This window comes from Phyllobates terribilis, unplaced genomic scaffold (genome assembly GCF_046119375.1).
Source record: "Phyllobates terribilis strain yellow unplaced genomic scaffold, ASM4611937v1 Scaffold_3__8_contigs__length_932513732, whole genome shotgun sequence".
NCBI lineage: Eukaryota > Metazoa > Chordata > Amphibia > Anura > Dendrobatidae > Phyllobates > Phyllobates terribilis.
Window position 1 is genome coordinate 306,046,484 of NW_027362763.1, and position 23,620 is coordinate 306,070,103.

Below are 23,620 nucleotides of genomic sequence, written 5' to 3' on the forward strand. Positions count from 1 at the left end.
AATGTTCGGAGCAGTTAGAGCAGTGGTTCTTAACCTTGTTTGAGGTACCGAACCCACCAGTTTCAAATGCACATTCACCGAACCCTTCTTTAGTGATAAATCAAATATGATTTTTTTTCCAAATTCAAGACATAGGTATATGTTTTTTTACTGGTACACAAAATGAACCGTGCATGAACATCGCCTTGATCAAAGAACAAAACCAACACAGTGCATGAACTCACAACAAATTACATACCTGCAAATCAGTGTGACTTCTGCTGTTGTTTTCGAGAGACCAGTTCAGATATGTGTGGCTTCACTGTGGCAAGTGCTACTCTCATGTCATTTTCACAGCAAAGACTGTTCCTTTTCTCTGTTTTTATGTCCAGCATCCTCGAAAAGGATTGTTCGCAGAGATATGTTGTAAGAAATGGTATAAAAAATTCCAGGGCTTTCTTAGCAATAATTGGGTACTTTTCCAACTGTCGACACCAAAACGTTGAGTGTTGTTGTTCTGAAGAGTTGCTGTTGAACCTGGCTCTGCTGAATTTCAATGATTTTGTCGAGGTATTCATAATTGACATCTGCTGTCTCAACAGCAAACGTGAACGGCTGTCTCACCCATGCTGGATATGACTCTCTTGTAGGGAAATATCCGTCGAGAGACTTTGCAAGCTCATCTAAGTGCGTGGCAATTGTTTGCTTCAGTTCCATGGATACAGAAATGTCTCCGATTCCAGACACATCTTCGATTTTACTTACACAGTCGTCCAGAAGGGGAAAGTTTGCGAAGTTATTGTTCTCTGTTTGTCGTTTCCATAACGGTAGTTTTTTTTTTTTTAAAGCCTTCAGGTTTTCTTCTGCTTCCATGATGTTGACTCCACCACCCTGCATCTGCTGATTGAGATGATTTAGAGCTGCAAATATATCAGCCATGTACGCTAAAATGAGAATAAACTCAGGATTTTTGAAGCAATCTGCATGACAATGTTGGTGCTCTTGGAAAAACAGGGCTAATTCCACACGCATGGCAAAAACACGATTCAGCACATGTCCCCGGTATACCCACCGAACATTAGAATGGTACAGGAGTACCTCGAATTCACAGCCTATTTCTTTACACAGCTCACTGAAGATGCGGTGCCTCAGAGCACTATTTCGCACATAGTTCACACATTCCACTACAGTTTTTAATACTTCTGCCATTTTTGGAGGCAAGGTTTTTGTTGCCAACGCATGCCTGTGCAGAATACAATGCGTAACAATGATGTGTGGTGCATCGGCTTTTACTACCGCACCAAAACCAGACTTTCTTCCCAGCATGACTGGAGCTCCATCCGTACAAACTGCAGAAACCATATCCCATGAAAGATTGTTGTCTCTGAGGAAGTCATCCACAAGCTTCTTCACATCGGCTGCCTTAGTTGTTGTAAGAGGCTTACAAAATAAAATCTCTTCTTTTATCATGTTGTCTTTCACATAGCGCACGAAAACAGCAAGCTGGCTTAGATTAGAAACATCTGTGGTCTCGTCGAGTTGAAGGCTGAATTTTGCCGGACGTGAAATTAGATCTGCGACTACTTGAGCCAAGATGTCTTTACTCATACACTCTATTCTGTCACCGATGGTGTCATTTGAAAGAGGTATTTGGGATAATTTACCTTCGGCCGCTGTTCCGAGTATCAGATTCGCCATCTTTAACGCTGCTGGTTTTATGTTTCACCGATGGTGTGCGGCTTGCCCTGCTTTGCGATCAGGTAAGCAACTTCGTGCGATGCGGTGAGGATCGGTTTGTTCACGGGTACAAATCCAAGAGCAGGCAGAGTGGCCCTTTTATCGAATCTGGCTCTTTTCACCTTGAATTCAGCAAGCGTTGTGTTCTTATATTCCCCATCTCCATCCAGCTTCAAGAAGTGTTCCTTCAGTTTTGCCGGTGCGAGACTAGAGTTGCTCAACTTGGCATTGCAAATCATGCAGATAGGACGCTGACTCCCATCACGTTCCGTGATACATGTGAATCCATGTTGTACATATTCGTCCGACCACTTTCCTTTTTTGCTCGACATAGTATGGATTAAAATATTAAGAAAGAAACCACACAACGTACGACTACGACAGTCACACGGTGACTACTGAGCACAAATTCCCCGCAGCACTGATTGGCCAATTAATGTAACGTGATCATCTGCAGCAAGTGATGGCCAAGCGGGGCGTGTCATCGCGAATTTACTTAATGAGTCGGGTGTGTCTTGACCTTCGTGGTGGAGGCTCCGCCGAACCCCTGAGACCGACTCACTGAACCCCTAGGGTTCGATAGAACCCCGGTTAAGAACCACTGAGTTAGAGGAACAAAATTTCTAAGAAAATGGTAACTGGGGAAAACGGCACTGTCCCCTGCCAACTTCCCTCCCCCACCCCCTCCATATCATGCTATGCTACTACATCTAGAGCAGAGTTCTCCAGCTGGGGATGGTATGCATAAGTAGGTGCAGCACCTCGCTCTGCTACCCAGTCTGACAATACAGGTGGCCAGGAGCTGTGTCACGCAGATTGGGAGAGTTGCCAAGGCAAGAGTTAGATGGCTGGCAAGTAAAGTGGCTCCTAATCTATAGGGCACCTGCACGATACCTGCTAGGGAGAAGGCGCTGCTGCAAATTTCCGGTCTAATGTGCTACTGCTTCACATGATGTGTGAGGTCAAGTCAGAAAACCAATGTATGACTGGAAGGATGAAAATCCTCTTTCATCCAGAAAAACTGGATGATTATTTATCAGTATGTCCATTGTTGACATGCGTTATATACATCAACAAATTAAAATATAATACTGATAGTAACAGACACGTAAGTGTTGGCTGCTGTCTGGCCCCATCTGTATGGCTTCCGGTTATTACGGATCCATTATGGTTTTTTAATGCAGGTATTGGGATTAACAAACAAGTCTGATCTACAGAGCGGACTGCAGTAGTGCATGCTGCGACTGTCACATGTAGATCGTCAGTAAAAATGTCCATGTGAGCGGCCCACAGCTTTGAATAGATTCCCATTCCATCAGCCACGACAGTGGTCTCTGTGGGAATACCACCTCATACCTGACTGTGTCCGAGGCTCATCTCACCTGTGCATTGCCCCAGGCCAGCTCATAGGATAGAGCTGTGGACACTGTAGGTAATGTCCCATTACAGCGGCCAGAGCCACCGGTCGTGACTGATGAAGTGGGACGTGTGCACCGATTCACACCAACTCTACCACCGACAGGTCCGGGTCAGTGTGTGATCCGATATTACCTATGGACGTACACCAGACCCGTCACCCTGGCGCTCAGACCGCCCTATTTACTGGGTACTGTCAGTACTAAGGTGCCATCTCCAAGGTGTCTTTTCCTGTACAGAGGCCTCTGACTGTGGAAGGGGGACAGAACACGGCCGTATCCCGTAAGGGACAACTCTGCAGCAACCACACTGTCTCCACACAGGGGACACTTGGGCTATGGATACTGTGCAGTCAGACGCTGTGACAGTGGGCAGGTAAAGCCCCACAGTACTAGTGTTACTATGGAAACAGCCTGTCTGGTACCATGAGCCCCGTGTGACAGAGGCCATTAGCGCAGCCGCCAGCAGTGCACCGTACACGCTTCTAACAAGATGGCTCCACGGCCGGAGACAGGAAGTCACCCTCCCCCCGCTCTAGGAACAGCCTCGGTTTCCAGGAGAAGTGACGTAGTGCACGCCCCTAGCTCTGATTGGCTGCGGCCGTGTCAGGTTTCCAGGGTCATCACGCCGGTCAGGGAGGACTGCAGCCCGTGCAGCAGCGGAGGACGAGGTAGGGACGTGTGGGAGCGAGCATCACACTCGTGAGCGGGTCACCCGTGGGTCTACTCATTGCTGGTCCTAGAGATGGCTCGTCTAGTGTTGTCCTGAATCCGTACAGCAGTACACCAGGCTGTGTGTCAGTGCAATACTACCCGCTTATACCGCTGGTGTCATGTAACTACACCCCTCAGCATGCACAGTCGGGGCACTCTGGGAGTTTTCACTTCAGCTGCTTGTTGCAGACTATTTATGTGCTAGTGCTTGATTACTATTAAGTTCCCAGCCCTCCACTGCTGACCTTTCACCTTTCAACTGCTGACCTTTCACCCCTCGCCCAGCCCCTCCACCGCTGACCTTTCACCCTTCCATCTCGCCTACCCTATTCTGTTAGGTTTTCTTAACACAAAGTTTGCAGATTTAGTACCAGGATCCACATTAAAAACTGCTGGCTGCAATAAGAGACGACATGACAGTTCTTGGGGCAAAAAACTTCCCGAATGAATAACTTTATGGCCCTTGTTTTCCTGGAGTCGGTATAAGAGAAGGCTCTGAATAATGTAATGATGTACGTTTATATCTATTCGTATTTGTGTTGCTATTAAAGTGGTTTTCCATGAAAATAACATTCTAGAAGTTACTGATTGCTGGGATGTGACTGCTGTGACCCCCAGTGACCCAGAGAACAAGCCTCTGTGGACCTCTGCCTTGAATGGAGTGTGCGTGCACATACACCTAGTCTGCTCCATTCATTGTCTGGGAGACTGCAGAGTCCAGCGCTCCACTATTTCCAGCAGATCCAGTGGAGGAGAGGCAGAGGATGTGCATCTCCTCCCCATTCTGGGGATCACTAGGGGTCCCAGCGGATATAGGGTGGGGGATAACTTGCTATTTTGTGTAAATATTACATGTGGGCAGCTCAGTGGTTAACACTGCAGCCTTGCAGTACTGGGGTCTTGGGTTCAAACCCCACCAAGGACAACTTTTCCAAGGAGTTTGTATGTTCTCCCCATGTTTGTGTGGGTTTCTTCCGGGTTCTTCAGTTTCCTCCTACACTCCAAACTGATAGGGAATTTAGATTGTGAGCCCCAATGGGTACAGTGATGATAATGTCTGTAAAGCTGTGGAATTAATGGCGCTATATAAGTGAGTAAATAAATGTTATGTCAGAACTTGAGGATTATAGCGCTCTGTGGTGCTGCGGAAGTTCCTTCCCCTGTGCCATCCACTGACTGTTGTGTAGTAATCCCTTTCTCATTAAAGAGGTTCTGCAGGAGCTGCAGTGTGTATTGTACATTATTGTGCCCCAGTTGAGTGCTGAGCAGTTTTTCCTGCAGCACATTGCTCTCTGATGGGTTATTGAGCTCCATCTTATGTCCCGGTTGGATCAGGAGCCTCACCTGGCTGTACCAGTATAGGTGGAGTAGTCCCTAGATCGTGTCCTGTCATCGCCTGTGCTGTTACTTTCATTTTCTGTTATTATTCCAGTTTGCGGTAAACTGAAACAGTTCCCGGAGTCAGAGATTCCACTACAGGTCACTTCTCTAATATATAATTACGATTTTTATTTCTATAGCACCAACATATTCCGCAGCACTTTACATTTTAGTGGAGACTTGTACAGACAATAAGGACATTACAGAATAACACATAAGTCAGATACCAAAAGGAGTGAGGTCACTGGTCACCAGCTTACAATGTATGAGGAAATAAGGGGGGACACGAAGGGTAAATGGTAAAAAGTGCTTGTGTTGTACGGTCCAACCATCAATATAACAAATAGGGTATTCGCATAATGATGCATTAAACCAGTCACCAGCCAGTATGTGTACAGATAGAGGGCTATTGAGTGCACTTCTACCATAGTCTGGAGTCACAGCAGACACAGTATTTCATTTCCTAAGGATAAGTCATCATAATTAGTGTTGAGCGAGTATGTTCTGTCCGAGTATGCTCGGGCCGAGCTCCGAGTATTTATAGCTGCTCGGTGATATGGTTGAATCGCTCCCGTGTGCATGATTTGCAACTGTTTGACAGCTTTATTACATGTGAGGATTGTGTAAGAAATAGACATTCCTCACATGTAATAAAACTGTCAAACAGTTGCAAATCATGCACACGGGAGTGATTCAACCATATCACCGAGCAGCTATAAGTACTTGGAGAAAGGGTTAATAGAACATACTCGCTCAGCACTAATCATAATCTTGGTCCTGGACAACCCTTTTAATTATTACGGTTAATTTGTAGATTGTGAGTCCTCGCTCCTCATGTACCAGTCTGAGACTTTTTTTTGTTCAAACTATTGTACTTGTTGTTTGCTATGTATACCCCTTTTCACATGTAAAGCGCCATGGAATTAATGGCGCAATAATAATAGTAATAATTTGTGCATATATAATTAGATATCACCCACCGCTGGGACCAGTGATAGGCTACAGCAGTCCCGTCACTACAACACATGACCACTGCAGCCAATCAACACAGACCGGAGGCAGCAGCGGAGAACAAGAGATGGTATGTAAGGCTATGTGCACACATTGAGTATTTGGTTGCAGAAATTTCTGCATCTCTTGGCAGCAAAAACGCTATGGGAAAAAATGTTCTTTTTGCTGCGTTTTTGGAGCTAAATAAAGATATTTGAGAAAAGAAACGTGGGACATCGCTTTAACCCTTGGATTACAGTCGGACCTGCAGTGAGTATATTGGTTAATTTAACTGATTAAAGAATGTGTCTGTTGTATTTCAAATAAAGTGTTTTATTCTCTGTGTGTGTTTATTTAACTCTTTACTTACAGGTGTAGTAATGAGGGTGTCTGGTTGATATCTTTTCATCACTAAACCTAGGGCTTGGTGTCAGCTACACCTAATCCCCTTACTCCTAATGCTATTCAAATATGAAGTGTCATTTCTGGGGCAGCTGAGGGCTGCTATTTTTAGCCTAGGAAGGGGCCATTAGGCCAACATGTTCCTTGGCTATTAATAACAGCATACAGCTGTTTGGGTAGCCATTAGGCTACGTCCCCTCTATCAGCAATCAGCAGCGCTTTGGACGCAGCGTATTTTCGCTGCGTGCAAAATGCTGTGTTCTAATGCCGCACTTGTTTTGTCAGTACATTCAGATCCACCGCATGTAATGACATTTCAGTCGGTCAAAATCTGCAGCAGAAACAAGAATCTCCGCTACAGAATTTGACATGCTGCGGTTGAGTTTATGCAGCGTCAAAAACAAGCACAGTGGGCATGGGATTTCTTATAAATGAAATAAAATGAAGAATTAAATAAAAATGTCGTCATCTCCCGCTTCCTTTTCATAACCAGCAGAGAGAAAGCCGACTGCTGGGGGCTGATATTACTAGCAAGGGAAGGGGCCATTAGCCAGAAATGTTCCCTGGCTATTAATAACAACCCACAGCTGTTTGCTTAGCGTTTACTGGCTAGATTACAGGGGGACCCCAGAAAAAAATTGATGTATGGTCCCCTATTAAATCTAACCAGCAAAGGCTAGGCAGACAGCTGTGAGCTTGATATTAATAGCCAGGGAAGGGGCCATGAATACTGGCCCCTCAGAGGCTAATAATATCATCCCTCAGCAGCCCCAGAAATGGCACATCCATAAGCTGCGCCAAATCTGGCGTTTAGCCTCGCTCTTCCCACTTGCCCTGGTGTGGTGGCAAGTGGGGTAATAGGGTTGGGGTTCATGTCAGCCTTGTATTGGCAGCTGACATGAAGCCCAGATTAGTAATGGAGGGCGTCAATAAGACGCCCCCATTACTAACCCCATAGTAAAGGTTTTGAAATAAAGGATTTTTTTCAGGCCATGTGTTTATTTGAAATAAAAATCCACATGGTTTTAATCATTTACTTTATATTTGCCGAACGCCTAATCCACTGAAGCCAAGGTCCCCTGTAAAAAAAAATAAATAAAAAAAAAACAAAAAACAACCCTATCCTTCACCTGTAAAATATCAAAAAAAAGAAGGCACTTACCGGTTCATGTAGAAACGTACTCCTTTATTGTTGCATTAAAATCACAACAAGCTGGGGGTACACGTGTAACACCTGTCCCTACGACGACTGTTTCGCGCCTATGAGCGCTTCCACGGGTCAAGCAGGTATGTTACTTTTTCTCCACTCATGTTTATTGGTTGGGTGAAGCCATTTATTGTCAAACTACTGTGTTTTCTCTTTTTAAATCTTAATGAGAACCAAAAACAACCAAATGACCCTGATCAAAAGTTCACATACCCTAGTGATTTTGGCCTGATAACATGCACAGAATTTGACACAAATAGGTTTGAATGGCTACTAAAGGTAACATCCTCGCCTGTGACCTGTTTGCTGGTAATCAGTGTGTGCGCATAAAACCTGAGTGAGTTTCTGGGATCCAGACAGACTCTTGCAACTTTTATCCGGCCACTGACGTTTCTGGATTGTGAGTCGAGGGGAAAGCCAAAGAATTGTCAACGGATCTACTGGAAAAGGTAGTTGAACTGTATAACACAGGAAAGGGATACGAAAAAATATCCAAGGAATTGATAATGACAGTCAGCAGCGTTCAAACTGTGATTAACAAATGGAAAATCAGGGGTTCTGTAAAAACCAAACCACGGTCAGGTAGACCAGCAAGAATTTCGGCCACGACTGTCAGGAAAATTGTTCGGGATTCAAAGAAAAACCCACAAATAACATCAGCTGAAATTCAGGACTCTCTGAAAACTAGCGGTGTGAATGTTTCAAGATGCACAATAAGGAGGTACTTGAAGAAAAATTTGCTGCATGGTCGAGTCGCCAGAAGAAATCTATTACTGCGCAAATGCCACACAGCACAGAGACAAGCCTCAAAACTTCTGGAACAAGGTAATTTGGAGTGATGAGACCAAAATTGAACTTTTTGGCCACAGCCATAAACGTTACATTTTGAGAGAGGTCAACAAGGCCTATGATGAAAGGAGCACCATTTCATCATACACAGTATTAAGAACTGTGGTATGTGAACTTTTGATCAGGGTCCTTTGGATGTTTTTGGTTGTCATTAAGATTTAAAAAGAGAAAACACAGTAGTTTGACAATAAATGGCTTCACCCAACCAATAACCATGAGTGGAGAAAAAGTTTTTTTGTTATCATTCATATTCTCTGAAACAAGGCCAAGAAAGGAAAAAAATCTGCCAGGGAATGTAAACTTTTGAGCACAACTGTAGGTTCATCAGACCGCCAGATAGTGACATGTGACTGGTCTGATGAACCCCAGTGGCAGCATGCTTTACACTTGGCATTGCACGTGGCGATTTTTAGCCTTGTGGGGAGGTGTTTTGACCGTGACAATCATATATATGAGCTGTTGCTGTACAGGTCCTGTGCTGAGGTCACTGGAGACAGACTGCAGGTGTAGTGATTAATAATGCGTCAGTTCTTAGTGCGCTGCTCTCCTGCTTTGTGGCTCTGCTGTGGTTGCTCCTACCATAGATGTCACCTTGCAATAAGTGACTAACACATCAGGATTTCACAAACTGGTGAAAAATGTGGCGTGCTATGTCTGTGGCACATTTACCATCCCAACCTACTACGTTTTGTCTGTACAGATGCTATTTTAGTTGCATGTGTCAATGTGGCTGCACGGCATAATCGGGTGAATGCAACAGTCGTCCTTCTCTGGTATCTCATATATAGAGATGATCCTACACTCTACATTGCTGCAAATTTAGCTTGAAATGCTTTGCTAGATTTCACAGTATAAAAGGAAAAAAATGTTTTATGTATTTTATTTTTGAATAGAAAATAGTACAGCTTTAGTTTTGAGATATGCCTTGTGGTTCAGGAGCTGGCCTCACTTTGTACAACACAGCTGCCCTCTGTATTATACAGCTGACACCCAGATTTATCCATCCTGGTCATAGCCTGCTTCAATTACTGCACTCTAACCTCTTAAACGCTACTACTAGGACGACACCTTCTCATTCCCCATGTTTGGCCCCATTAATAATAATAATAATGTTTATTTTTATAGCGCCAACATATTCCGCAGCACTTTACAAATTTTAGGGGGGACTTATACAGACAATACAGAATAAGCATATCTCATATCGAAAGGAGTCAGGGCCCTGCTCGCAAGCTTACAGTCTATGAGGAAATGAGGGAGACACAAAAGGTAGAATGTACATATATTGTATAATGCAGCCTTAATATACTAAATAGGATAAATAATACATGGACTGGTCGCCAGCCAGTGTGTGTGCAGTCCTGACCGAGACTATTATGTGCTTGATTGGTATGAACCTCAAATTAAAGAAGATTTTAATATGGGGGAAAACTGGGACGGACAACTGGGATGGACAGATAGTGTGTGGAGGCGATACGCCAGTCTAAAGAAATGGGTTTTTAGGGTTCGCTTAAAGCTGTGGGTAGTGGGAATTAATCGAATTGTCCTGAGTAGTGCATTCCAAAGAATTGGCGCAGCACGCAAGAAATCTTGGAGACGGGAATGGGAAGTTTGGATTATGGAGGACTTTAGTTTTAAGTCGCTGGCAGAACGGAGGGCACGCGTAGGGTGGTAGACTGAGACAAGGGAGGAGATGTAGGGGGATACTGAAGCATGGAGCGCTTTATGGGTAAGCGTGATAAGTTTAAATTGAACTCTATATTGGATGGGTAACCAATACAATGACTGGCACAGGGAAGAGGAATCGGTGTAGCGGTTGGCGAGGAATATGATCCTGGCTGCTGCGTTAAGGACGGATTGGAGAGGGGAGAGTTTAGTAAGAGGGAGCCCGATCAGTAGAGAGTTGCAGTAGTCCAGACGGGAATGAATAAGAGCTACAGTAAGAGTTTTTGCCGAGTCAAAGGTGAGAAAAGTCCTGATTTTTGAGGTGTAGATGACATGAACGAACGAGTGATTTGATGTAAGGTGTGAAGGAAAGATCTGAGTCAAAAATGACCCCAAGACAGCGGGCTTGTTGCTGGGGAGTAATGGTTGAACCACACACGGAAATGGCAATATCGGGCACAGGTAGGTTAGTGGAGGGAGGAAATACGAGTAGTTCAGTTTTTGACATTCAGTTTTAGGCAGAGGGAGGACATAGTGTTAGACACAGCAGAAAGACAATCACTGGTCTTTTGTAGTAATGCAGGGGTGATATCCGGAGCAGAGGTGTATAATTGGGTGTCATCAGCATAGAGATTGTACTGAAAACCGAATCTGCTGATTGTTTGTCTAATGGGAGCGGTGTATAAGGAGAAAAGAAGGGGGCCTAGGACTGATCCTTTAGGAACCCCGACAGTAAGGGGAAGGAGAGAGGAGGAGGAGCCGGCGAAAGACACAGAGAAGGAGTGGTCAGAGAGATAGGAGGAGAACCAGGAGAGAACAGTGTCCTTGAGGCCAATAGTTCGGAGCATAGTGAGGAGGAGCTGGTGATCCACAGTGTCGAATGCTGCAGAGAGATCCAGGAGAATCAGCAGGGAGTAGTGACCATTCGATTTAGCTGTTAGTAAATCATTAGAGACTTTAGTGATGGTAGTTTCAGTAGAATGTAAAGAGCGGAAACCAGATTGTAAAGGGTCAAGAAGAGAGTTGTCTGAGAGATAGCGGATTAGACGGGAATGGACCAGGCGTTCCAGGAGTTTAGAGATAAAGGGAAGATTGGAAACAGGTCTGTAGTTGGCCGTGCAATTCTGGTCAAGGGATGTTTTTTTAAGTAATGGATGTATGCTGGCGTGTTTAAAAGAAGAGGGAAAGATACCAGATGAGAGGGAGAGGTTGAAAATTTTAGTTAGGTGAGTGGTGACAGCTGGAGCAAGGGACTGAAGGAGATGTGAGGGAATAGGGTCACTGGTGCAGGTGGTAGGGCGAGAAGATGCAAGGAGCCTGATCACTTCATCTTCCGTGACTGGTTCGAAGTCAGAAAGTGAGCAAGATACAATGTGGCAGGGGAGAGCATGCATAACGTTTGGGGATTGGGAGAAATAATTGGCCAGATCGTCAGCGCTGAGGTCGGTGGTCGGGGCCTGTTCTGTTTGTTTGAGGAGAGAATGAAACGTGTCAAAGAGTCGTTTAGGATTATTGGAAAGTGAGATTATGAGGTTGTTAAAGTAGGTTTGTTTGGAGAGGTGAAGCGCAGAGTTATATGTTTTCAGCATAAATTTATAATGGAGGAAATCTTCGGGCAGATTAGATTTTCTCCACAGCCTTTCAGCACACCTGGAACACCACTGGAGAAGACGTGTTGAGGTGTGTGCCAGGGTTGTCGCCGTCTATGCCGAATAGTTCTTTGTGTAGGAGGTGCGGCTTCATCCAGGGAGCATAGCATTATTTCGTTATAATGCTTCAATGCAGAGTCGGGACATGAGAGGGAGGAAATTGGGGCCAATGATGATTGCAACGTTTTCATAAATTTCTGGGTGTTAATGGCGCGTATATTTCTATAAATGTGGAAAGTGGGGGTGTATTGAGTAGAGTCACAGTTCTTGACAGAGAATGAAAGAAGATTATGGTCAGACAGTGGAAGGGGAGAGTTAGTAAAGTCATGTAATGAGCAAAGCCGGGAGAAGATCAGGTCCAATGTGTTCCCGTCCTCATGTGTAGGAGAATTAGCAAGCTGTGAAAGGCCGAAGGAGGAGGTTAGTGATAAAAGGTGAACGGCAGATGGGGAAAGAGGATCGCCAATTGGGATGTTGAAATCTCCCATGATTAGAGTGGGGATGTCGCAGGATAGAAAATTTGGAAGCCAGGCAGCAAAGTGATCCAAGAACTGACGGGAGGGACCTGGAGGGCGATAGACAACCGCCACTCGCAGGGAGAAGGGCCGGTAGAGTCTGACTGTGTGGGCCTCAAAAGAAGGGAAGATAAGGGAGGGTACTGGGGGGATAACCTGAAAAGTACATTTTGTTGAAAGAAGCAGACCAACACCTCCCCCTGATCTGTTGTCAAGTCTCGGGATATGAGAGAAGTGTAGGCCACCATAGGAGAGAGCTGCAGCGGCGGTGGTGTCCGACTGCTGGATCCAGGTTTCAGTGAGAGCCAGAAGGTTGAGGGAATTAGAGAGGAAAAAGTCATGGATGTAAAATAAAAACACCTGTACTCACCTCTGGGGCTGGTACTTTTCCAGCTGTGTCGGCACTCTCATTCCAGGGGCTCAGATGAGGTTGTCATGACACGTGAGCCCGGCGCCCAATCAGCGCTGGCATCACTGGCCCTGCCTTCGGACAAACCGAACATGAAGAGAAAGTCAGAGATCAGCTGCAGTCCTGATTCCTCTGATTATTCCACTTCTGGTAAAAAACTCACCAAATAGTGAACATGCAAATGTGGCCTTACTACTCGTTCCTAATTACTCTCATTTAGGCCACTTCTCCCCCTTTCCTTTTGGTTATATTGTCTATGAAGATTGTACCGTATTTTGTACAAAATGCTTTAATATATTTTATAATACAAAGAAAAATCCTCTCGTATACTAATGACCCTCCCACCCCCCTTATGGCTCTCGGGAAATGGGGAGGGGAAAATTATAAGTGTAAAATTGAAGAAATGGATGTCGTGGAAGGGGATTATTGGGCTTTTGCTTGTAAGGCTGTGTGCCCACGTAGCATTTTTCAAGCGTATATGCTGCGGAATTTCCGCAGCGTAAACGCTTGAAAAACACATGTATATCCGCACCCCATGGTCCCCAATGGGATTCCGCAAGTTCTATGCACATGCTGCGGATTTTTCCGCAGCGTTTATGCCGCGTTCAAAAATCCGCAGCATGTCATTTAATTTTGCGTTTCCGCAAGCGGAATTGCCTTTGTCCAATGCATAAAAAATGCAAGGCAATTCCGCATGTGGAAAACGCGTGATAAACGCGCGAAAAATGCGCGATAAACGCGTGCGGAATTCCGCATGCGTTTTTCCGGGAGAGGACTTGCATTTATGCAGCAGAAATTTTCTGCTTCATAAATGCAACGTGGGCACATAGCCTAAGAATAGTTTGCAGGTTCTCAATCGTCACTCCTAAGCGGTGGGTGACAGTAAGTGTATTATAATATTAGTAAGCCTCTTGGGACCTGTGGTTAGAAACCCCTTTTATTATGTTGGCTATTTTCATTATCTTCAAGGGGATGAATGCCTAAACTAAATCCACAGAGGCTGGAAGAGCATGTCCACAGCCTGTATGGCTATGTGCCCACGATGCAGAAATGCTGCATATTTTTTCCGCTTCTCCCTGGCAGGAAAAACGCATGTGGATTTTACATGCGTTTTTCCCGCCAGGTAGAAGCGTTTGTCAAGCGTCTTTGCAAGCGTTTTTGCATGCGGGTTATCAAGCGCTTTTCCAAGCGATTTTAGCATCACTTGGAAAAGTGCTTGGCAACTTGTTCACACTATATAAATTCATGCAACCGGCATGGAGTTATAGTAGTGTGACCAAGTTAGTTAAAAAAAAAAAAGAATAAGAATGGTAAAAAATAGAGATTATACTTACCTTCCGATGTCCTCCCGGTGTTTTCTCTGCTCCGTCCGGTGTCTTTGGCGGCTCGCTGTGGTGTGAAGGACCTGCTGTGACGTCATGGCAGGTCCTTCACAACACCGCGACCCATACAGCAGACCAGACAGAGCGGAGAAAACACCGGGGGAAATCGGAAGGCAAGTATAATCTTTATTTTTTATTTTAAATTCTTTTTTTTTACAGGTTCTATGGTACCCAGGTCTGGATGAGAGTCTCTTCTTTTCCAGAACCGGGTACCATCCGCACATTGAACCGTGTGATATCCGTTTGTGCAGGTGCAGTGATGCGGATGTCACGCGTTCCAATGCAAGTCAATGGCGGCGATTACGCAAAATTAATGGACATGCTGCGTATTTTTCCGCAATGATAATCCGCAGCGGAAATTTCCGCAGCATGTGCACAGCACATGCGGATTATCATTGGGGACCATGGGGCACGTATTACCAAGCGTTTTTTAAGCGTTTTCGGTGCGGAAATTCCGCAGCAAAAACGCTTGAAAAACGCATAGTGGGCACGCAGCCTATGACATTGTCTGTCTGTATCTTACGCAGCTCGAGCTGAATCTAGAGTACTTTTCTGAATAGTATACCACACAGTTGTGTATCTTTAGCACTATCTGAAGATCTACATACATTCTCTGTTATCAGTCAGCACTAAGGGGTAACACTTTTCCTTGTGTAGAGCACCAAGGCTGTGTCGGGAGACTTGTAGGCCATGCAATATGCCGATAGGAATTGAAATATGCCAATAGCTTCTTCAGAGAGACAGGCTACGAACTCCAGTGCCACCTATTGGATGTAGCAATTCTAAAAGTCAAAATTGACCCCTTAAAGGGCCTTGCCACATGACTTAGGATAAGAAACCAAACCAGAAACTCCATTTTCAGACACTTGCTTTGGGGTGTTTGCCCCTCATCAGTGCAAAGCAGGTGTACAATTTACATCAGTCAGCACCACATTTATTGGAGAGTTATTCAGGTAATGTCAGAGACATCTGAGTGAAAACTGTTAGCCTATGTTATTCTACTACAATTGCATAGAAAACTGTTCTGACAGAAGGCTTGAACTTGCAGATTAGTCCCGCACTTGCTGAGGGGTTTGGGCGTCTGTGTAGTGTATGGTATATGGGGATAATGTGACAAGGTTACATTCAGTTCTAGTAGCACAAGCCTCAATCATGTCCTGGATATCCCTGCATTGTAAACAGCCCAGTAATGTACAGCCGCAGATGTTCAGGCATTTCCCAGTGACTGACCCTGTATGCCACCTTCATTCTCAAGGACTGAAAGGCTCCATGTCAGTAGTAAACAGTGCTGTGTGGCAGAGCCATCGCAGTACCCAGATATCAGTCTGGGGAATCCTTTTTGTGGTTGATTATCAGTAATGTAATGTGGAACCCTAATGGTATATTCAGAGGATTTCTAATTCGGCAAGACGCTAAAATATTATACCCTCCCCAGCTTGATGTGTACATGTCAGTCTATGTACAATACAAGGACGGTTTTTAAGTGATAGACATTTTTATTTTATTTTTTGCTTTGCATAGAAGACATGGAAGATAAGGGCGTCTCTCCCCTAAAGCACTTTGTGCAAGCAAAGAAGGCGATCACATCCATCTTCGACCAGCTGGTAGAGTACATCAGTGACGGCGTGATATTCGTAGAAGGTGAGAGCTTCTTCTAACACCTGACTTCTGGAAAAGTTTTGTGTACTTTGTCTGTTTTCAGGGTCCCACCCTTCTCCATGTGGTATTTTACTGAAGCGAATGGTACATCAGATGCTTAGAGAATATGGCTGCTGCCTGCCATGCTGGAAAGGGTAAAACACAGGACCACCTTGTACCCACTAGCACTAGGGATCCCAATAGATGGACAGTGCTGCATGCAGTGCACATCCAATTGTGGAACTTATTGTTATTCCAAGATCTATTGATTTAAAATTACTTTGTTATTGGGAAAACCCCCTTTGGGCACAGTTTACACCAGGGGTCTCAAACACGCGGCCCGCGGGCCGATGCGGCCCCTGAGGCTGCTTTATGCGGCCCGCAGGCACAGACCCCTTGACGATCCCGACCTGGTCCAGGAGGAGCCGCCGACAGCAGCGCTGAATTGCCACACAGAGACTGTCTCCCAGCACTGCATTTCCAATGCCAGCCGCTGGCCAATCAGAGGCCAGCAGCTGATATCTGCGTGTCGGCGCAGCGAGTATGACGTCATTGCCATATGCAGATGTCAGCTGCTGGCCTCTGATTGGCCGGCGGCTGACATTGAAAATGCTGTGCTGGGAGACAGTCTCTGTGCGGCAATGCAGCGCTGCTGTCGGCGGCTCCTCCTGGACCAGGTCGGGATCGTCAAGGGGTCGGACTCTGTGGTGCCTGCGGGCCACATCTGCGGGAAGGCCGCCGAGGGAACGGAGGACAGGTGAGAATCATCTTTTTTTTTTTTCTATTTTATGTGTGTGAAGAACAGCACAGGGGGCACATAGCCACAAGAGGGGACCTGGATGGGGCACAGAGCCACAAGAGGGGACCTGGATGGGGCACATAGCCTCAAGATGGGGACCTGGATGGGGCACATAGCCTCAAGATGGGGACCTGGATGGGGCACATAGCCTCAAGATGGGGACCTGGATGGGGCACAGAGCCACAAGATGGGGACCTGGATGGGGAACATTGCCACAGGATGGGGACCTGGATGGGGCACATAGCCACAAGATGGGGACCTGGATGGGGCACATAGCCACAAGATGGGTACCTGGATGGGGAACATTGCCACAGGATGGGGACCTGGATGGGGCACATAGCCCCAAGATGGGGACCTGGATGGGGCACATTAGTACAAGATGGGCGCCAGGATGGGGCACGTTGCCACAAGATGGGGACCTGGATGGGGCACATAGCCACAAGATGGGGACCTGGATGGGGCACAGAGCCACAAGATGGGGACCTGGATGGGGCACATTAGTACAAGATGGGCGCCAGGATGGGGCACGTTGCCACAGGATGGGGACCTGGATGGGGCACAGAGCCACAAGATGGGGACCTGGATGGGGCACAGAGCCACAAGATGGGGACCTGGATGGGGCACAGAGCCACAAGATGGGGACCTGGATGGGGCACAGAGCCACAAGATGGGGACCTGGATGGGGCACAGAGCCACAAGATGGGGACCTGGATGGGGCACAGAGCCACAAGATGGGGACCTGGATGGGGCACAGAGCCACAAGATGGGGACCTGGATGGGGCACAGAGCCACAAGATGGGGACCTGGATGGGGCACAGAGCCACAAGATGGGGCACAGAGCCACAAGATGGGGCACAGAGCCACAAGATGGGGACCAGAGCCACAAGATGGGGACCTGGATGGGGAACATTGCCACAGGATGGGGACCTGGATGGGGCACATTGCCCCAAGATGGGGACCTGGATGAGGCACATTGCCCCAAGATGGGCGCCAGGATGGGGAACGTTGCCACAGGATGGGGACCTGGATGGGGCACATTGCCCCAAGATGGGCGCCAGGATGGGGAACATTAGTACAAGATGGGGACTTGGATGGGGAACATTACTACAAGATGTTTTCCATTATTACTATATGATGCTAATTGTAAGACAATATTACTGTATGTGGCCAATTGGGGGAAATAAAATTGTAAAAAAAATAAAAAATAAAATAAAGCATGAAAAAATATTGGGCACTAAAAATGCTGTTTTATATGTAAACTAAAGTAAACACAAAAAAGTGCACGTTTATTATCGCCACATCCATAACGACCCAAGCCATAAAAAAATAAACACGGCAAAAATGTTCAAAAGGTGTATACAAAAAAAATGGTATCACTAAAAATGTCACATTGAACAAAGAATGCGGCCCCCCAAATTCAAATTTTTTCCATGTGCGGCCCATATACCCAGCCGAGTTTGAGACCCCTGGTTTACACCGTACTTAGTGTGAGGTCTGTGGAGCAGTGTATATTACAGGTATTCATTTTTGGTGCTCTTTGAACCCCAGAGCCAAGCAATGTCCTTCAGAACCTGCCTTAAGCATAATACAGTGGATTAGTTTTTCTGGGGGGAGGGTTGTTCCTCTAAGCAGGTCATATTAGTTCCCCCCCTCATCCAGTTATTGAATTGGACAATCTGACAGCATCACAGCGAGGGTCCAGTCTCGCATATTCTGTGTGATCTTTTGACATAAATTACGGTATTTTTTTTTTTTTTTTTTTTTACAAATTTTGAAATGTGCAGCTATTCTTTTCTTCCATAGAAACTTATCGAAATCCAGAATTAAGAAACATAACAACTGAAGATGACCTAAGGGAGATACAGAGCTATAAAAGAAAGCTGGCTGGTATTGGCGAAGTTTTGTCACGGAGACACATGAAAGTGGCATTTTTTGGAAGGTATTCTTAAAATGTTTAAACATATGAATATTAAAGCTCTGTTCAAAAATAAGGCATTTCCAATTAAGTAAAATGTTTAAAATAGCTACTTAATAAGGGGTTAAAGGATATAGACACCTTTTTGATTTAACATGTATTTTTGGCTGAAAATCATTTTTGCAATCTGATTTCAAAATTTTACACCGTTTGGCTTTTACAGGCTTTTTTCTGATCATGGCTGGCTGCTAAAAGGGTTAATGGAGAATCTGTAAATCTGCTTGTCCTGATGGGGGAATTTATAACTCTTATCTTTCTTTTACTAAGCTTCTGATGTATGACCACAAAGTTCAGCTCAACTTTGATGTGGTTTGTGGTCATAAAACAGTTGAGAGTTGCTCAGAGAAAGAGAGATAAGAATTGCAAACTCCTGGTCAGAACTTGCCCCCTACATTGCCAACCAACATATGACATACCAGTACGTCATGTGTCAGGAAGGGGTTAAGTGATATGGACATCTTTTGGGGATTTTTTTTAAGCTAAATTTATGTATTTTGGGATAAATAAAAAAAATTCTTGAAATTTTTCTTTAAAAATTTTACACTTTTTAGCTTTCACAGGCTGATTATTGTCTTTAACTCATTTAGCAGCCCCCAATCTTTCACCAGTTTGAGCATGTTAAACTGGCCAAATCATGGAATAATGGCTGCAGAGCTGAGTATGACACAGTTTTTATTCTTGGCTCCCACCCTCCCCCCTAACTGACCGCTGTGTGGCAAGATCTGGAAGTGTTTGTGATGATGCATAGCTCAGCTCTTCTGTATCTCTAAGACCATAGCATGTAAATAACACACGTCAGTGCGCCCCCCCCCAACAGCACATTTGCTCATTGTTTTTGTATTTGTGGGCCTATTTAAGACCCCAATGCCTGCCATCTTGGCCCTCTTGGGAAGCCCAGCCTGCGTAATGTCTTTTTGCCTATATAATATTTGTATTGCAGAACAAACAGTTTCATGTTCAGGTCCTCTAAAAATCTAAGAGAAAAAAAAAGTTTTAAAAAATATGAAAATATATAAAAATGCGAATCGCCTCTTTTCCCCCATATAAAATAAATAAATAAAAGCATATTTGATATCACCACGTCCAGAAAAGTGCAATTTATCAAAGCAAGGATAGAAAAAAAAAACTGAAGCGCAAAAAGTGAAAATGAAGGCATCATGCACATGTCGGTGTTGCACACACATCTGATGATAGGCAAGAATGATCATGTGTTACTGTGCCCAAAATTACATTTTCATAATCCTTTTGTATATGATAATACTGTATATCAGAATTGCTTAATCGTTGCCTCGTATTTCAGAACGAGCAGTGGGAAGAGCACAGTGATCAACTCCATGTTGTGGGACAAGGTCTTGCCCAGCGGCATAGGGCACACCACTAACTGCTTCCTGAGCGTGGAGGGGACGGATGGAGACAAAGCCTATCTGATGACCGAGGGCTCCGAGGAGAAAAAGAGCGTAAAGGTGACTGTGCAATAGGATGCAATAGAAAACTAAACTACACTGAACACAAACTGATCCTTAAAATACATTTCCTCAAATGACAGTGACTATTTAATTTCCCAACAATGGTGTTTTTGTGCCGACAAATGTCTCCAAAGTGCCAGCCAAAGTGTCCTGTTCCCATGTGAAATCTGACAATGAGATGGCTTATAAAGAATATACCACAGAAACGCCCGCATAATCATATCAATCAATCATGGAATACTAATATGCAGACATAGGGATATAATAATATAGGTATAAGGGGCATCGCAAAGAAACATGAAAAAATGAGAGAAAAAGAAAAACGACAACAAGGCCCCAAATGAGAATAGAAAAAATATATAATTTTATTAAATACACAAGTCAAAAAAAGTAATACATGAAAGAGCTTAAAGGCACAAAGTGCCACATATGTGATTAAAAAACCAAGGACACCAAGAGACACCCCCTCCCTCTCTCCCCCTCCCCCCCCCCCGGGGGGGGACACAATAACCCAATATTGACAGCAATCAGAGGTATATATTAGTAGCACCACAAAGGCATATATAGATAATAGCATCAATAAGGGACAATTCCCAGATACCTAAGAGTATGCAAAAAGAAGGAGAGAGCAAGTAGAGCATATGGGAAGTAAAAGGCAAAATATCAAAAATGAATAGCCAATAATTACCCAAATTTGCAAATACCAGTGGTGCAACAGATGGAGGAAAAAAGAAGGGGGAAGGGGGGCCTAGTGGTGTCACCCCTACGCGCGTTACGAAGGCCTGCCGAAACGCGCGTAGGGGTGACACCACTAGGCCCCCCTTCCCCCTTCTTTTTTCCTCCATCTGTTGCACCACTGGTATTTGCAAATTTGGGTAATTATTGGCTATTCATTTTTGATATTTTGCCTTTTACTTCCCATATGCTCTACTTGCTCTCTCCTTCTTTTTGCATACTCTTAGGTATCTGGGAATTGTCCCTTATTGATGCTATTATCTATATATGCCTTTGTGGTGCTACTAATATATACCTCTGATTGCTGTCAATATTGGGTTATTGTGTTTTTGTGCCTTTAAGCTCTTTCATGTATTACTTTTTTTGACTTGTGTATTTAATAAAATTATATATTTTTTCTATTCTCATTTGGGGCCTTGTTGTCGCTTTTCTTTTTCTCTCATTTTTTTAATGAGATGGCTTAGTAATACACTGCTTGCAATTATATAAGGGATTTTATTTATTTATTTTTTTTTTTTTTTAAGTGCGGCTGTCATACTAGTTCCCCTCATCCACTTATTGATTTGGAAATGTTCTGCTGACCATGACTCCCGACTCCAAAACTCCCTCATACATAGCTCATGTTTAAGAGAGAAATTTACTGTAGCACAGATTCATCTCCGCAAAAAGTCTAGACCCTTAGATCAGGAATAGGACAGACATTTATAGGACATTTCATAACTTTCCCAAATTCTTATGAAAAAATATTCCCCACAAACTGCATTGAACTACTGTACCCAATTTATTATATATTTTAGTAGTCGGTCCATTTTATTCCGACTCCACCAACATGGACTCCGACTCAACAGCCCTGCTGCTGACATCACTTGGTAATACAGTGGGTACGGAAAGTATTCAGACCCCTTTAAATTTTCTACTCTTTGTTTCATTGCAGCCATTTGGTAAATTCTAAAAAGTTCATTTTTTTCTCATTAAAGTACACTCTGCACCCCATCTTGACTGAAAAAAAACAGAAATGTAGACATTTTTGCAAATGCATTAAAAAAGAAAAACTGAAATATCACATGGTCATAAGTATTCAGACCCTTTTCTCAGACACTCATATTTATGTCACATGCTGTCCATTTCCTTGTGATCCTCCTTGAGATGGTTCTACTCCTACATTGGAGTCCAGCTGTGTTTAATTAAACTGATAGGACTTGATTTGGAAAGGCACACACCTGTCTATACAAGACCTCACAGCTCACAGTGCAAGTCAGACTAAATGAGAATCATGAGCTCAAAGGAACTGCCCAAGGAGCTCAGAGACAGAATTGTGGCAAGGCACAGATCTGGCCAAGGTTACAAAAGAATTTCTGCATTACTCAAGGTTCCTAAGAGCACAGTGGCCTCCATAATCCTTAAATGGAAGAAGTTTGGGACCACCAGAAGTCTTCCTAGACCTGGCCGTCCAGCCAAACTGAGCAATCGTGGGAGAAGAGCCTTGGTGAGAGAGGTAAAGAAGAACCCCAAGATCACTGTGGCTGAGCTCCAGAGATGCAGTAGGGAGATGGGAGAAAGTTCCACAAAGTCAACTATCACTGCAGCCCTCTACCAGTCGGGCCTTTATGGCGGAGTGGTCCGACGGAAGCCTCTGCTCAGTGATGAAAGCCCACATGAAGGACTCCCAGACTATGAGAAATAAGATTCTCTGGTCTGATGAGACGAAGATAGAACTTTTTGGTGATAATTCTAAGCGGTATGTGTGGAGAAAACCAGGTACTGCTCATCACCTGCCCAATACAATCCCAACAGTGAAACGTGGTGGCAGCATCATGCTATGGGGGTGTTTTTCAACTGCAGGGGCAGGACGACTGGTTGCAATTGAAGGAAACATGATTGCGACCAAGTACAGAGATATCCTGGATGAAAACCTCTTCCAGAGTGCTCTGGACCTCAGACTTGGGCGAAGGTTCACCTTCCAACAAGACAATGACCCTAAGCACACAGCTAAAATAACAAAGGAGTGGCTTCAGAACAACTCGGTGACCATCCTTGACTGGCCCAGCCACAGCCCTGACCTAAACCCAATTGAGCATCTCTGGAGAGACCTGAAAATGGCTGTCCACCAACGTTCACCATCCAACCTGATGGAACTGGAGAGGATCTGCAAGGAAGAATGGCAGAGGATCCCCAAATCCAGGTGTGAAAAACTTGTTGCATCATTCCCAAGAAGACTCATGGCTGTACTAGCTCAAAAGGGTGCTTCTACTCAATACTGAGAAAAGGGTCTGAATACTTATGACCATGTGATATTTCAGTTTTTCTTTTTTAATAAATTTTGCAAAAATGTCTACATTTCTGTTTTTTTTCAGTCAAGATGGGGTGCAGAGTGTACTTTAATGAGAAAAAAATGAACTTTTTAGAATTTACCAAATGGCTGCAATGAAACAGAGTGGAAAATTTAAAGGGGGTCTGAATACTTTCCGTACCCACTGTATCTAGCATAGCCGTGGTCTTATCTAGGTCCAGTCTTTCATGTGCTATGATTTTTTGACAGGTTTTATTTTTCCTAGAAACTTTTATAAACTCTTTAAGGGCTTTTAAAACAAAATGGTCGTCTGTCAGGATGTACGGTCATAGTCACATGGTTCAGTTAAATGACGATGTTTGCTGTGATTTTGAGCCCACTGTGTGAATACAGTGAATGGACTCAAACTGGCCACAACCTTCATTAC

General features: G+C 44.5%; 2 protein-coding genes across 3 annotated transcripts in view; one reads left to right on the plus strand and one right to left on the minus strand.

The window, feature by feature from the left end:
• The window catches only part of KCNMB3 (potassium calcium-activated channel subfamily M regulatory beta subunit 3), a 148,819-nt gene extending 145,723 nt beyond the window's left edge, over positions 1–3,096 (minus strand). The window contains exon 1 of the transcript XR_012318384.1: positions 239–3,096. The gene's annotated coding sequence lies outside the window, so the exon portion shown is untranslated. The remainder of the gene's footprint in view (positions 1–238) is intronic.
• A 565-nt stretch (positions 3,097–3,661) lies between these two features.
• The window catches only part of MFN1 (mitofusin 1), a 45,430-nt gene continuing 25,471 nt past the window's right edge, over positions 3,662–23,620 (plus strand). The window contains exons 1-4 of one of the 2 annotated variants that reach the window (XM_073674947.1): positions 3,662–3,802; positions 15,815–15,931; positions 18,531–18,666; positions 20,003–20,165. In XM_073674947.1, coding sequence (XP_073531048.1) covers positions 15,817–15,931; positions 18,531–18,666; positions 20,003–20,165 — 414 coding nt within the window. In that variant the 5' untranslated portion in view covers positions 3,662–3,802; positions 15,815–15,816. Of the gene's footprint in view, positions 3,803–15,811; positions 15,932–18,530; positions 18,667–20,002; positions 20,166–23,620 lie in introns of both variants that reach the window. The other variant, XM_073674945.1, reaches the window with a different exon arrangement.